General features: G+C 48.7%; 1 protein-coding gene across 1 annotated transcript in view; it reads left to right on the forward strand.

Moving 5' to 3' along the window:
• Positions 1-15001: 15001 nt before the first annotated feature.
• LOC147102686 (dynein axonemal heavy chain 9-like) overlaps positions 15002-15423 on the forward strand; it is a 75768-nt gene continuing 75346 nt past the window's right edge. The window contains exon 1 of the mRNA XM_085964101.1: positions 15002-15349. Within this exon, the coding sequence (XP_085820227.1) occupies positions 15002-15349 (348 nt within the window). The remainder of the gene's footprint in view (positions 15350-15423) is intronic.

Raw genomic sequence — 15423 nt, forward strand, 5'->3', positions numbered from 1 at the left:
AGATGACGGTGGGCTTTTTGTGAAAGAAGCTGATTAGACACTTTTGAAAAGGAGAGACACATTACCAGAACAAAGGAGAGTAATTGAAAATTTCAAGAATCATGGGAACCAAGAAAGTACTCAAGTGGTCAGAAGCTGGGCTGATAAGTGGCAAGTAACATTCGCCGCACAAAAGTGCCAGGTAATGACTATCTCCAACAAGCGAGAGTCTAACCACTGCCCCTTGACATTCAACGGCATTACCATCACTGAATCCCCCACCGTCAACATCCTGAGGGTCACCATTGACCAGAAGCTTAACTGGACCAGTCACATAAATACTGTGGCTACAAGAGGTCAGAGGCTGGGTATTCTGCAGCGAGTGTCTCACCTCCTGACTCCCTGAAGCCTTTCCACCATCTACACGGCACAAGTCAGGAGTGTGATGGAATACTCTCCACTTGCTTGGCTGAGTGCAGCACCAACAACACTCAAGAAGCTTGACACCATCCAGGGCAAAGCAGCCTGCTTGATTGGCACCCCATCCACCTCATTAAACATGCACTCTGCACCACTGGTATACTGTGGCTGCAGGGTGTACCATCTACACGATGCACTGCAGCAACTCACCAAGGCTTCTTCGGCAGCACCCCCCAACCCATGACCTCAACCACCTGGAAGGACAAGGGCAGCAAGCGCATGGGAACACCATCACCTGCAAGTTAAACACCATCCTGACTTGGAAATATATCACTGTTCATCATCGCTGGGTCAAAATTCTGGAACTCCGTATCTGGTATGATTTGGACAGGTTGGGTGATTGGGCAGAAAAATGGCAAATGCACTATAATGTGGATAAATGTGGGGTTATCCACTTTGGTGGCAAAAACAGGAAGGCAGATTATTATTTGAATGGCAATAGATTGGGAGAAGGGGAAGTGCAAAGAGACCTGGGTGTTCTTGTGCACCAGTCGCTGAAGGTAAGCATGCAGGTGCAGCAGGCGGTTAAGAAGACAAATAGTATGCTGGCCTTCGTAGCAAGAGGGTTTGAGTACAGGAACAAGGATGTCTTGCTACAGTTGTACAGAGCCTTGGTGAGACCGCACCTTGAGTACTGTGTGCCGTTTTGGTCGCCTTACCTGAGGAAGGACGTTCTTGTCATGGAAGGAGTGCAGCGAAGGTTCACCAGGCTGATACCTGGGATGGCAGGAATGATGTATGAGGAGAGATTGTGTCGATTGGGCTTATACTCACTGGAGTTTAGAAGATTGAGAGGGGATCTCATCGAAACCTATAAAATTCAGTCAGGCCTGGACAGACTAGATGCAGGAAGGATGTTTCTGATGGCCGGGGAGTCCAGAACCAGGGGTCACAGTCTAAGGATAAGGGGTAAGCCATTTAGGACTGAAATGAGGAGGAATTTCTTCACCCAGAGAGTGGTGAACCTGTGGAATTCTCTGCCACAGTGGGCGGTGGAGGCCAGTTCATTAAATATATTCAAGAAAAAGTTGGATATATTTCTTAAGGCTAAAGGGATCAAGGGATATGGGGAGAAGGCAGGGACAGGGTACTGAACTTGGATGATCAGCCATGATCTCATTGAATGGCGGAGCAGGCTCGAAGGGCCGAATGGCCTACTCCTGCTCCTATCTTCTATGTTTCTAACAGCACTATGGGAGTATCTTTACCGCACGGACTGCAGCGGTTCAAGGCGATGGCTCACCACCACCTTCTCAAGGGCAATTAGGGATGGGCAATAAATGCTGGTCTTGCCAGCGATGCCCAGATCCCAGGAACGAATAAAAGTTAGGTGGGGGAGCAGAAGTTGGATCTTGTAGAAGAGATTAACTTACAGAGGACATTGTGTAGTTGGGAAGAAAACCTACAGAGTGATACAGGGCAGTAATAGCTATGGTGAATGAGGGCCTGGTGGGGGGGTGGGGAGATGTTGGCTGAGGCAGTTGTGTGGCTGGTCTCAATTTTCAGGAAGAAATACATGATCTTGCACTTGGTGTGGCAGAATAGGAGGGGTCAGGCAAGTGGGTTTGAGGAGACATTTTCCTGTGGGCGAGACGGGGGCAGTGGATTATTCTTTCACTCCAGGATGATCCTGGAGTGGTAGGATGATTTGGCTGTGAATAGGAAGGCATGATAATGCTTGGCATAGTCTAGCCAGATGTGGTTGACAAGAGCAGTCATGTGCCAATAGATTCAAGTCTGTTGTCTTTGGAGTTTAGGATGCAACGGTGGAATGGCACAGGTGGACGATGAGAGAAAGGCAGAGATGAAGGAACTGTTAAAGTCATAGTGATAATGATTATAGTACAATCTCTATTCATCTCCTGCCCCAGCTCACGGACAGAGGAGTTGTACTCATTGGGGTGTATAAAAGAAGGGGGAATCGCCATCTGGTTATTTGCCTTGTGCTGCTCCATTATGCCTCCTCATGATTAGCTTGACAGGAATTGGCAGAGGAGATGAGTTCCCCAATACCCATTATAATATGGTCCTTCTACAATTCTTGTGTGGCTTCCAATGAATGTACTTGATTCAGACATTGCCTTTCAGTGGGTTTTATGGTTGATTTAGCAGTAACATTTAATTACACTGTAGAGTTGTGCATTTTCGAAAGTGAAGGCTATCAAGTGGTACGTTTTTTTTTAGTTTTGCTTTATATTGCTAAAGTTTAGCTGTAATTCTCAGCTATCCATTAAGAAAAAAAAATTCTAATATTTTAAAATATGTTTTCAGCTTTTCATTACAAGCAACACCTGACTGTTGCAAAATGCTTGACACATTGGGCTGGATCTTGTTGGAAAACTAACGGCATGTTAATGACGCACACTGTTATTAATGCTCAATTCGACCATCGAATTCAAGGGATGAAGAGATACGGCGTGAGTTGCGAATCTCCAGAACTTGCTGGTCGACTACGCCAGTCTGCCGTTTGCTTCATGTAACCGGCATCTCACCCTTGGCCTCCCCGTTATTTTTAAGAACCTGCTGGATTTTCACATTAATTGCCCATTAAACTGGCCGCATAAAGTTAAGTCTAGCAATTAAGAGCGTACGTGTCCTTTTAATGATGTGACCATTGTTAATACAATGCCAATCTGGCCCAGAAAGGGAATAATTTAAAGTGTTCAATCTCATTCCTGCATGTAGTAAATTGTTGATGATTTAAAAAATGTTAAATTAAAAAAAAAATCTTACTTTTCCTTTGTCTCTTTTTTTCTCTCTTTTTAATTCAATCTTTTTTTCCCTTTCTTTCGCTTTTGTAACTGATTTGGCTCTTAATTCACCCTCTTTCTCCATCGTTCCTCTCTTTCTTTCTCAGTCCTTAAATCTCATTTGGTTCAGGAGTTGCTCTGTTGGTCCTGACGTTCACTAAGGTCACAGATGCCCCGTTGCCCTCGCCATGTCGGTGTCGGCTCGCACTGCCAGCAAATTGCGCCTCACCGTAATTTCCTGGGACCTTTGCGGTGCTCTGCCGCTACCTTCAGCGAAAACTGAGAAGCTAATTATCACGGTTCTGCCCCATTAAAATCAATGGCAATCGCAAATATCCTAAGTGAATGTCTACGTTTGTTGCTGCTGCCCCTTCGATAGACTGGTGGGGTGCCTGGTGAACTGGTAACAGCGTGAGTTATGATTTTAACAGTTCATTGTTGCATTGCTATTTGCTTTAAACATTCTGTTTAAAATAACACCAGAGACACGTGAAAGAAATGTGCGAGCGATTTTAATTAACAAAACGGATATTGCTAAACTTTTTCTGCTATGACCTCGTTACAGGTGAAACTGTCTGAGGCGAAGCTGCCTTGTTCTATTTCAACACAACCACTTCATTTCTAGATAGTGTCAGTAAGTATTTGAAGAATTGTAAATTCTTGAGTTAGCATTTAAAATATCAATTTGAGGACAAAATCTATTATGATTTTAAAAATACAAAGGGATGCCTGCACAATATAGTGGATCATTAATGTAATCCGTACCTTTTTTGTAATATTCGCGTTGTCTATTTCAGGTTAGCTTCATAAATCAACGAGCTCATCATCGATCAGTATCTTTATTACTTTAATAACAAGTAACTGTTAATAGCAAGTAAAATGCTGTGATGAAGTATGGGTGTCAGAACAATGTGTTCTACCAATGTTAATGCGATACTGGTACTAAATTGAAGAGGCAACACCGATTTGAATTCCAAGGATGACCCTTGTGCCCGATTTTACTCCAAATTACATTTAATTTATGATACTAATGGTATCGCCAGAATTGATTGCTGGGTGGGAATCTCATTTATAATGTAGCTGTGATGAAGGATTTAGAAAGGTCTTTGTTTCCCTGACATCCCTGTGGGAATTGCAGTGTTAAAGCAATGGTAGAGAGATAGACGGTGACCCTGAACAAATCTGACCCCCCCAGTGTCGATACTGTTGTAACTAAACGATTAAGTATTGTCAGTGAATTGAAGCACTTGTTGCTAAATGTAACAGATTTATTGATGATTGAAATGAGCTACCTTTTTGCACTATTTTAACTCTGCCTCAATTGTTTTTTGAATGGTATCTGCATGAGAACAACGTAGATTAATAGGTCACATTATGCAATTGATAGATTCATAAGAAAGCCTTGGAAAATAAGAGTCTAAATGTGGTAGAGGAGCAAAGAGATCTAGGGGTATAGATAGGTAAATCACTAAAAGTAGTGACACAGGTTAATAAGGCCATAATAAAAGCAAACAAAGCACTGCGGTTCATTTCTAGAGGGATAGAATTTAAAAGCAGAGAAGTTATGTTAAACTTGTATAGAATCTTAGGGGGTGATTTTGTCAATGGGCGTGTGTTGGAGGCGGGACTACTGCTTGTCGGGTTTTAGTCCCGCCTCCATCGACGTCCGGTCAACCCACGCTACTTTCCCTTGATTGACCTTGTTAAGCCCGCCCAGCGGGTTTAGCAGGCCAGTTAAGGGAAAGCCGGTTATAGGTGACGTAAGCCAGTTGCTGGTGATGTCAGCAAGTGATGTTTCATCTGTCAAGAGCTTTTGACAGATGAAATGTCATCGTTTGACAGCTCTGTGAAGCTGTCAAACACTGAGCATCTCAAGACTCAATTAGAAAGCCTTCCTGAGCAGAAAGCAGAAGGCCGATGCATTTGAGAATTCAGCGGCCTTTCTGCTTTCTCTGCCGGTGAGATGAGGGACTCCCGAGACCTGAAGGGACGAAGCCTGGAGGAAGAAGCAAAGGTAAGTAAACACTTGCGACTCACCTCGCACACTTACCCCTGCACACATGCACCCATCACTCACCTGCACACTGGACATCTCGGCCCCTCCGACCCCTGCAGATCCACGGCTCACCTCGCTGACCCTGGCGAGGTTCGGAGCCATCGGGAAGCCCACACTTTAGGTGGCAAAATAGGGATTATCCAAAAAACTGCCTGTTAACTACCCGTTAACAGGCAGTTAATTGGCACTAATCCCCTTCCCGCCTCGAGGAGGCGGCTCCCAGCGCCGTCCCCAGATTTTGCCATTTTCCCAGCAGTCCTGCCTCCATACCTGCCTCCCCAGGGCTGGGAAAATCGCCCCCTTAGTTAGACCACACTTGGAGTACTGTGCACAGTTCTCGTCTCCATATTATAAAAAAGGTGAGAGAGCCACTGGAGAAGGTACAAAAAAAAAATTACTAGAATGATACCTGAACTGAGAGGTTATACCAACCGATCAGGAAATATTGAACAAGTTGAGGATCTTTTCTCTAAAGGCTGAGGGGTGACCTGATAGTGCTCTTTAAGATTATGAAAGGGCTCAATAGGGTTGAAAAGATGTTTCCACTTGTGGGGGAGAACAAAGCTAGGAGTCATAAATATAAGAGCGTCACTAATAACTCCAATAGGGAATTCAGGAGAAACTTCTTTACTCAGAGAGTGGTTAGAATGTGGAACTCGCTACCACAAGGGGGAGTTGAGACAAATAGCATAGATGCATTTAAAGGGAAGTTAGATAAACACAGGAGGGAGAAAGGGATAGAGAGTTATGCTGATAGGGTGAGATGAAGCAGGGTGGGAGGAGGCTCGTGTGGAGCATAAACACCAGTGTGACCAGTTGGGCCGAATGGCCTGTTTCTGTGCTGTATGCAATAATGTCAAGTTATTACATTGTTCAATTGTTCATCTATTTCATTGCATTTTGATGGCTAACTTCTCTGATTAACGGTGAAAGCTTTGATAGTGATGGAAAACTAGTTTCTTCAATGTCCTGTGTGGATAAGTTAGAAGTAAATTCTTCCACTAGGAATAGTGGCTTCTTACACCTCACCTTTACCATTGCTCCTACATTACTTAGGAAATGGGAAATCTGCGGATTTCCCCCAGAACAATTTTTTAAAAATTAATTATTTTACCAGAACTACAACTAGGTGAATTAAAAGCAGAGACTCGCTGTTTTGGGTTCAGTGTGGTCAGATTCAGCGGACCAGCTTATCCATTCTGCTCGCTTGTTCCATGGAGCTCAGTAATTCTAGATTGATTTAATGATTGCAGCAAACTCCAGTGGACGGCCTGGGATCTGAGAGGTGTGTCGGTGCAATTGCTGTTAGATTTGGCCCCTTGTATTAACCAGTCAGTCTCCTAATAAGTCCCATTCTGCTAATGTATGATAACAAGTTGCGTAAACATACAAAAGTGCTTTCCTTCCAGGTACTCTTCCTTCCAGGCCCAAACATCTTCAGCTGCTTCATCAGTGACCTTCCCTCCAACATAAGGTCAGAAATGGGGATGCTCACTGATGATTGCAGTGTTCAGCACCATTCACAACTCCTCAGATAATGAAGCAGTCCATGCCCACTTGCAACAAGACCTGGACGATGTTCAAGCTTGGGCTGATTGCCTGGCAGTTCTGTGGTGCGAATGTTATGACTATCTCCAACAAGCGAGAGTCTAACCACCTTCCCATGACATTCAATGGCATTACCATCGCCGAATCCCTCAACATTAACATCCTGGGGGTCACCATTAACCAGAAACTTAACTGGACCAGCCACATAAATACTGTGGTAAGAAGAGCAGGTCAGAGGCTAGGTATACTGCAGTGAGTGTCTCAACTCCTGACTCCCCAAAGGCTTTCCACCATCTACAAGGCACAAGTAAGGAGTGTGATGGAATACTCAGCACTTGCCTGGATGAGTGCAGCTCCAACAACATTCAAGAAGCTCAACACCATCCAGGGCAAAGCAGCCCGCTTGATTGGCACCCCATCCACCTCATTAAACATTCACTCTCTGAACCACCGGTGTACTGTGGCTGCAGGGTGTACCATCTACAAGATGCACAAAATCCTGGAATCCCTCCCTAACAGCACTGTGGGAGTACCTTCACCACACGGACTGCAGCGGTTCAAGAAGGCAGCTCACCACCACCTTCTCGAGGGCAACTAGGGATGGGCAATAAATGCTGGCATCGCCAGCGCCGCCCACATCACATAAGTGAATTTAAAAAAACTCTGTGTAATGTTTAACACACACACACACACACACACTCTTACTTCCAACACCCCAAGCCCTCAGTCGATGCTCTCCCTCTCTGTGAGTGCCCTGCTGGTTTCACTCAATCAGCAGCATCAAACGTATTTTTTAAATTAATTTTCACAAAGTTGCTACATTCTTCCAATTGAAATGAATTTCCAGGATGATCGAACTCCACTTTTATAGAAAAATATATGTGATGCAACCGATTTCAGTACCATCCTGATTTTACAGGTAAGTGTGAAATAACGAGTGCAATTTAAATGTAATGAACAAAAAAAATCCCCAGAAACAACAAAGATCAATCCTTGACCAAAGCCGCCCCAGCAGCCTTGAATTCAGTCGTTCACTGGCAATTGGCTGCGCCACTTCTGCTCCCCCAATAAGCTCGCTGCAGCATATTCACATTACAAAATTAGGAAACGTTGGGGTCATTTTGCCACTGGAGGAGTGGGCAGCACAACGATCTAACTTGTGATAGCTGTCGCCAATATTGCTGTTGCAGGAAATTCTCGGCCATTGTTCTTTTCCTCTCGGTGGTGAGTTGTCACTGTCACCGTGCCAATTTGTGGAAATAAATTGAACAACTTGAAGTTTCAAAATTAAATTGTTGAAAGTTCCATATTCACAAGACCTATGGGGGGAAAAATTGGGTTGATTTGTGCCTCTCGTTATAGCCCCCGGGGGCTATAACGGGGCGTGAATCGCCTAGAGCCCGGACACGGCGCCGCGAGCGCCTCCCACGAAATTCAGCGGGAGATTAGTGGCGACAGTAGCACCCTGTGGTGCTGTACTGCCAGTGATGATGTCATTGCCGTGTGCAGCACCCCGCTCACGCCCCAGCCGCAAACTTGGGTTGCGCCCCCTGACCAATCGCCGGACAATATGTCTGACAGGGTCAGGGAGGTGTTTTTGCGGTGGAGGCGGCGGCACTAGTAAAAGTGGCAGGTGTCGGGTGGCCATTTTATTTGGGTCGACTGCCAGCACCTGCCCCCTTCCCCTTTTCTTCTCGGGGTGCCGGGCGTGATCACTCAGCCCGGCACTCCTCTTGGGTGCTGGGCTGTTTCCACGGCAACCCACTCCTTGGTGGTCTAGCAGGGCCCCGGTGTGTGCAGCACTAGGCCCCTCCCCTTTAATCCGGGGAGGGAGGCCTGCAACGACGCGGCATTATGTGCCACTGCATGTGGCGCTGTTGCATGTAGCACCGCAATCTTCAGTTGTAGCGCCCCAAGACGGAGGTGTAATGCTTCCAATAGCGCCCCACCTACTGCTTGGGGCGCTACAACTGAATCTCAGGCAGAGGGGCGCTAACTTTTTATCGGGGCACTAAAATTAGCGCCCCGCTGACGTTAGTGCCCCCAAAAGGGGCGACACCCAATTTTTCCCCCTCAGTGTCACCCCTTTTGGGTGCTAATGCCGCCGGGACGCTAATTTTATCGCCCCTCGGTTTGAGATTCAGTTGTAGCGCCCCAAGCAGGAGTTGGAGCGCCCATAATAGGATCTCTTTCTCCCTGGTCCAGGGTGGAACACCCCCTTGTATCTCCTCCAAGAATTCATGGGGTGCAACTCTTGTAATAATAGAGGAACTTTGGAACAATAGCCTCTCAATTTGTTGAGGAAGTTGACGATGACTTAATTGAATATATGCATGTCTGCAATTCTGTATGAACCGGGTAGAGAGATGATCCACATTTAAAATGTAGAATGGGGCAACTAGAGCAAGAGCATTTGAAAAATATATGGGAACTGAGAGAGAACATTCAATTCAAAATGTGAATTCAATCTGACCTAGAAATGGGGAGAGGCTTCCATCAAGCTAAATATATTCTGATAGGGTGGAGAACCTTAGAGTTTAGGTTCCCATATTAATCTAACTCTTACTATTTATAACATACAATGGCCCCTGTGGTTCTGTTGGCAGGTGGATTGTGTCCATGGAGGCCAGTAGTGTATTTGGGGACTGATAAACATTCTTCTAGATTACTTTTTGAAGAGCAGGGAATATTTATGCAGATGTTCCCCTCAGGAAATGAAATGAGTGGGGTAGAGCCCATGAAAGGGTGCATTTGTTTGCCCTTCCATGCTTCATGTTCTTTACAAGATGTTCCTCTTTTATTTCTCACTCCCATGTCCTTCCTTTTTCCTCTCGTTTCCTTTAGCTCCTTCCATCCTTTCTTCTCCCCTTTCCCCTCCCTGTCTCCTCCTTTGCCTGTTCCTTATTTTCCTTTCCTTCTTTTCCCCTTCCACCTTCCTTCTTTTCCCCTCCCCTTTCTTCTCTCTCAGCCTATCTTTCCCAGCTTTAGAACCTTTACCTTTTTCCAGTTACAGTATTTCTCACTTCCAGCCTCTTTCTTTTGGCATCAGGATGGTGTGGAGAGGAGCTGAAAGTTTGGCCAGTAAGTGTTTTTGGGGAGAGAGGGGAGGTGAATATTCCAGTACCATGCTGACGGGTTTGGGGGGAGGGGGTGAATATTTGAGTACAAAGCCTACGGAATTGGGAGAGGGGGTGAATATTTGAGTACAATGCCTACGGGTTTGGGGGAGGGGGGTGAATATTTGAGTACAATGCCTATGGAATTGGGGGAGGGGGTGAATATTTGAGTACAATGCCTACGGGTTTGGGGGAGGGGGTTGATGTGCCTCAATAATCCCGAGACTCGATGTTAGCGGAACAAAACAAGGCTTTTATTAACTTAGAAGATAACACGCAGTGGAGAGAGGTATCTTCCATCTGGAGCTCTGCAGTACTGGATATGAGGCCAGACTGAGCTGGCTTACATAGAGGCCAGGTATGGGTGGAGCCCTACACACAACACATTCCATACATTCCAATATACAATACAATGGTGAGGAGAAACCTGAAACCAACCACAGTCACAGGCAGTGATGATATACAATACAATGGTGAGGAGAAACCTGAAACCAACCACAGTCACAGGCAGTGATGAATGGAATATTTCATCACATTCACCCCTTCTATAGATTTAGTCTGTTCGGGGGTTTGGTAGTCCTCTGCGACCGACGTGGCTGTTGTGGTGTCGCGGGTGTCGGCTGGGTGTCCCCGGTGGCCTCCTGGGTCTCTGCCGGGGGTGCCGCCAGGGTTGTTGAAGGGGTAGTTGGTGGGGGTGCCGTTGGTCGATGTTCTTCCGGGGGTGATGAAAGAGTAGTGGGTGGGTAAGAGTTGCTGTGGTCGTTGTTGCTGCTATTGCCGTGGTTGTTGTCGTTACCGGCTGGGGCGACGTCTTTTATTGACACGGTGCCCTCCCTTCCGTCGGTGTGCCGGACATACGCGTATTGGAGGTTGGCGTGGAGTAGGTGCACTGGCTCCACAAGAGGGTCCGTCTTATGGCCCCTCATATGCCTTCGCACGAATGCCGGACCTGGGGTGGAGAGCCATGACGGCATGGATACGCCTGAGGTGGATTTCCGGGGAAAGCTAAACATTCGTTCATGAGGCGTGGCATTAGTGGCAGTACACAATAGCGACCGTATCGAATGGAGCACATCTGAGAGGACTTCCTGCCAGCGGGAGATAGGGAGGCCCTTGGTCCTTAGAGCTAGAGTGACTGCTTTCCATACTATCCCGTTCTCTCGCTCCACTTGACCGTTACCCCGGGGGTTGTAGCTGGTGGTACGGCTCATGGCGATACCCCTGGACAGCATGTACTGGCGTAGCTCTTCACTCATGAAGGACGCCCCCCTATCCGTGTGGATGTAGCTCGGCATACCGAACAGGCAGAACAGGCTGTTGAGGCATTTAATGACCGTGGCGCTGGTCATGTCTGGGCAGGGGAAGGCGAATGGGAACCGGGAGTATTCGTCCACAATGTTCAGGAAGTAAACATTGCGGTCGACGGACGGGAGGGGGCCCTTGAAATCTAAGCTGAGCCGCTCAAAGGGCCGTGTAGCTTTGATTAAGTGGGCTCTATCAGGGTGGTAGAACCGAGGCTTGCACTCAGCGCAAGTGCGGCAGTTCCTGGTCAGAGACCGAACTTCCTCAATCGAGTAGGGTAAGTTGCGGGACTTTATGAAGTGGAACAGCCGCGTGACCCCTGGGTGGCAGAGGTCGTTGTGGAGGGTCTGTAGCCGATCCCCGGTGGCGCTGGCACACATCCCTCGTGAGAGGGCATCTGGGGATTCGTTAAGGGCCCCTGGCCGGTAGATGATGTCATACTCGAAGGTGGAGAGCTCGATCCGCCACCTAAGAATCTTATCATTTTTGATCTTCCCCCTCTGTTTATTATTGAACATAAATGCTACCGACCGCTGGTCGGTAAGTAGGGTGAAGCGTTTGCCAGCTAGGTAGTGGCGCCAGTGGCGCACTGCCTCCACGATGGCTTGGGCCTCCTTTTCCACGGAGGAGTGTCTGATCTCGGGCCCTTGGAGGGTCCTCAAGAAGAAAGCTACGGGCCGCCCCGCCTGGTTGAGGGTGGCCGCCAAGGCAAAGTCAGACGCATCACTTTCCACTTGAAATGGAGTGTTCTCGTCCACTGCCTGTAGCATGGCCCGCTCAATATCCTGCTTAATGCTTTTGAAGGCGGCGTGGGCCTCAGCAGAGAGCGGAAAAGAGGATGCTTTCAAGAGGGGGCGGGCTTTGTCGGAGTAGTTGGGGACCCATTGGGAATAATAAGAAAATAACCCCAGGCACCTTTTCAGGGCTTTGGGAGTGTTGGGCAGGGGCAGCTCCCGTAGGGGGCGCAATCGGTCGGGGTCTGGTCCGATTTCCCCATTCTCCACCACGCTGCCTAGTATGCAGAGGCGCGTGGTGTTGAAAACGCACTTGTCCTCGTTGTAGGTGAGGTTGAGTTTTTGTGCGGTTTTCAGGAACCTCTCGAGGTTCGAGTCGTGATCCTGCTGGTTGTGACCGCAGATGGTGACGTTGTCGAGGTAGGGGAAGGTTGCCTGCAAGTGGTGGTCATCGACCATGCGATCCATCTCCCTCTGGTAGACCGAGACCCCATTCGTCACCCCAAAGGGGACTCTGAGGAATTGGTAGAGGCATCCGTTCGCCTCGAAGGCGGTGTACGGGCGGTCCTCTGGTCTGATAGGGAGCTGGTGGTACGCTGACTTGAGGTCGATGGTGGAGAACACCCGGTATTGGGCGATTTGGTTCACCATTTCTGATATGCGGGGTAGCGGGTAGGCGTCTAGTTGGGTGTACCTGTTGATCGTTTGGCTATAGTTGATCACCATCCATTTCTTCTCGCTACCCCTTACCACCACCACTTGGGCGCGCCACGGGCTATTGCTGCATTCAATAATGCGCTCTTTCAGGAGCCTGTCTACCTCGGTCGCGATAAACCGCCTGTCCTCCCAGCTGTACCTCCTGCTTTTGGTCGCTATTGGCCGGCAGTTAGGGGTAAGGTTCGCGAATAGCGAAGGCGGCTTTACCTTCAGGGTAGCCAGGCCGCACACTGTGAGGGGCGGCTGGGACCCACCGTACTTGAGCGTGATGTTTTGGTGGTTGCACTGGAAATCCAGGCCCAAGATCACGCTCGCACATAGATTCTTCATGATTAATACTTTAAAATTATCGTATACGGTCCTGTTAACGGACAATTGTACCGTGCAGTAACCCAGAATGGTCGATGTCTGGGTTTTATCAGCCATAGAGATGGTACCCCGAGTAGGGACCACCTTTAGGGAGAGTTGTTGTACCAGTTCAGGGTGGATAAAACTCTCCGTGCTTCCACTGTCAATTAAACATTTAACCCCGCACCCGTTTACCTCGATGTCCACCATTGATTTGGATAGCGGGTGGGGCCTGGTCTGGTCCACTGTGACCGATGCCACTGTAGGGCCCTGATTGAGACGAGATGGCGTCCACGCTGTCTGCTCACAAGATGGCGGACCCCACGAGGTCGGGCAAGATGGCGTCCAAGATGGCCGCTCCCACGGCGCACACGCGGCGGTGGCGGGTTTTGGTTTTCCGGCGGGGTTCCCTCTGCACACCTTCCCGAAGTGCCCCTTCTTACCGCACTTAAAGCAGGTGGTGCCTTTCGCCGGGCACAGGTTTCTGGTGTGCTTTGGCTGCCCGCAGAAGTAGCAGTTGGGTCCCCGACGCGTCGCGGCTGTCGTAGGGCTTCTGGGGGGAGAGCGGGGCCCCGACGGTGTCGGGCTGCCGGGCGGGGAAGATGCCTTCCAAGATGGCGGCGCCCTTGGTGCACACGTGGCGGCGTGGACGGCGCGGGCTGAAGAGTAGGCATCCGAGTTTCTCTGGGCCACATCCAGGGATCGCGCGGTGTCCGCAGCCTGTTTCAGGTCCAATCCTGTTTTTTTCCAGCAGTCTTTGCCGGATGTAAGTGGAGCTGAGGCCTGTGATAAAGGCATCGCGGACAAGCTCGTCGGTGTACACTGCGGCTTTTACATCTCGGCACTTGCAGTCTTTGCCAAGCATTTTCAGGGTGCCTAGGAACTCCTCCACCGATTCCCCAGGTCGCTGTGCGCGAGTGGCGAGCAGATGCCTAGCATACACCTCATTCGTAGGCTGCTGGTAATGTGCCTTTAAGATGTCGCAGGCGGCCAGGTACGTGTCGGCGTCTTGGATGAGGGGGTAAACCCGGTGGCTTACCCAATTCCGCAGAATTCTGAGTTTCATACTCGCAGCGTCCGTAGCGTCTTTGACGGCTGCGGAATTGTCCAGGAAGAATTCCATACACATAAACCAGTGTCCGAAGCGTGCTGATGCGTCCGGAGCATGCTGATCCAAATCCAAACGTTCGGGTTTCAGGAGTTGATCCATTGTGTTGAAAAATAAGTTAATAAAATTGATGTGCCTCAATAATCCCGAGACTCGATGTTAGCGGAACAAAACAAGGCTTTTATTAACTTAGAAGATAACACGCAGTGGAGAGAGGTATCTTCCATTTGGAGCTCTGCAGTACTGGATATGAGGCCAGACTGAGCTGGCTTACATAGAGGCCAGGTATGGGCGGAGCCCTACACACAACACATTCCATACATTCCAATATACAATACAATGGTGAGGAGAAACCTGAAACCAACCACAGTCACAGGCAGTGATGATATACAATACAATGGTGAGGAGAAACCTGAAACCAACCACAGTCACAGGCAGTGATGAATGGAATATTTCATCACGAGGGTGAATATTTGAGTACAATGCCTACGGAATTGGGGGAGGGGGTGAATATTTGAGTACAATGCCTATGGGTTTGGGGAGAGGGGGAAAGATGTTTGCTTTAACAAGGTGACCCGGGGGGGGGAAGCTGGGCAGTAAGAGAAAGTGAGTGCGGGGAAAGTCGGCAACAATTGCTCCCAGTCACACAGCACTCCTGCGGTGCGGAAGGCCGGTCTGGTTCCTGAAGCTCCACATGTGAATGCAACCTGCAAACAAGACCGTTGCTATGGGCACGACACGCCGAGCCGCCCAAAGCCCAGTGTGTGTCTCTCTCTCTCACTCAACTCCAGCTTCAAGATCGCGGGCTGTCCAGCGACAGCAAGGAAAAGGCAGAGAGAGAGAGAGAGGGGAATAGAAGAGCGATGGAGGGCAACAGCTCTGACCGGAGGTGGGATTTCCTGCAGGACTATGTGCTGAAAGCCATGAAACTGAAGGCTGACCGCTGGCACAAGTGCACGGGCACCGAGGAGCACCGGCTTGTGATCCAGGACTTTCTGGAGAGAAGCGATCAGATGGTGCTGGTGCTGTCCCTCAGCCCGGCCGGCCACCTGGTGCCCACCCTGGACTTTCCAAACCTCAGCAAACACAAGGCGGTCTTCTTCGTCAAAAGGCACAAAGAGAAACTGACTGCGGACTCCATGAAGACCAGCCTGGTGTTCGGAGACCTGGCTTACTGCCCCCTGGAACACTTCTCAACCCTGGTAGACGAGGTAAGGGTTTCATTGAAAAGATTGGCACGGCTCAACCAAAACATTTTTAGCAGACAACGCTAGGAATGCAAGGC

The sequence above is a fragment of the Somniosus microcephalus genome, chromosome 21 (assembly GCF_052327205.1).
Source record: "Somniosus microcephalus isolate GS21.2 chromosome 21, FLI_Smic_1.0, whole genome shotgun sequence".
NCBI classification, from domain to species: domain Eukaryota; kingdom Metazoa; phylum Chordata; class Chondrichthyes; order Squaliformes; family Somniosidae; genus Somniosus; species Somniosus microcephalus.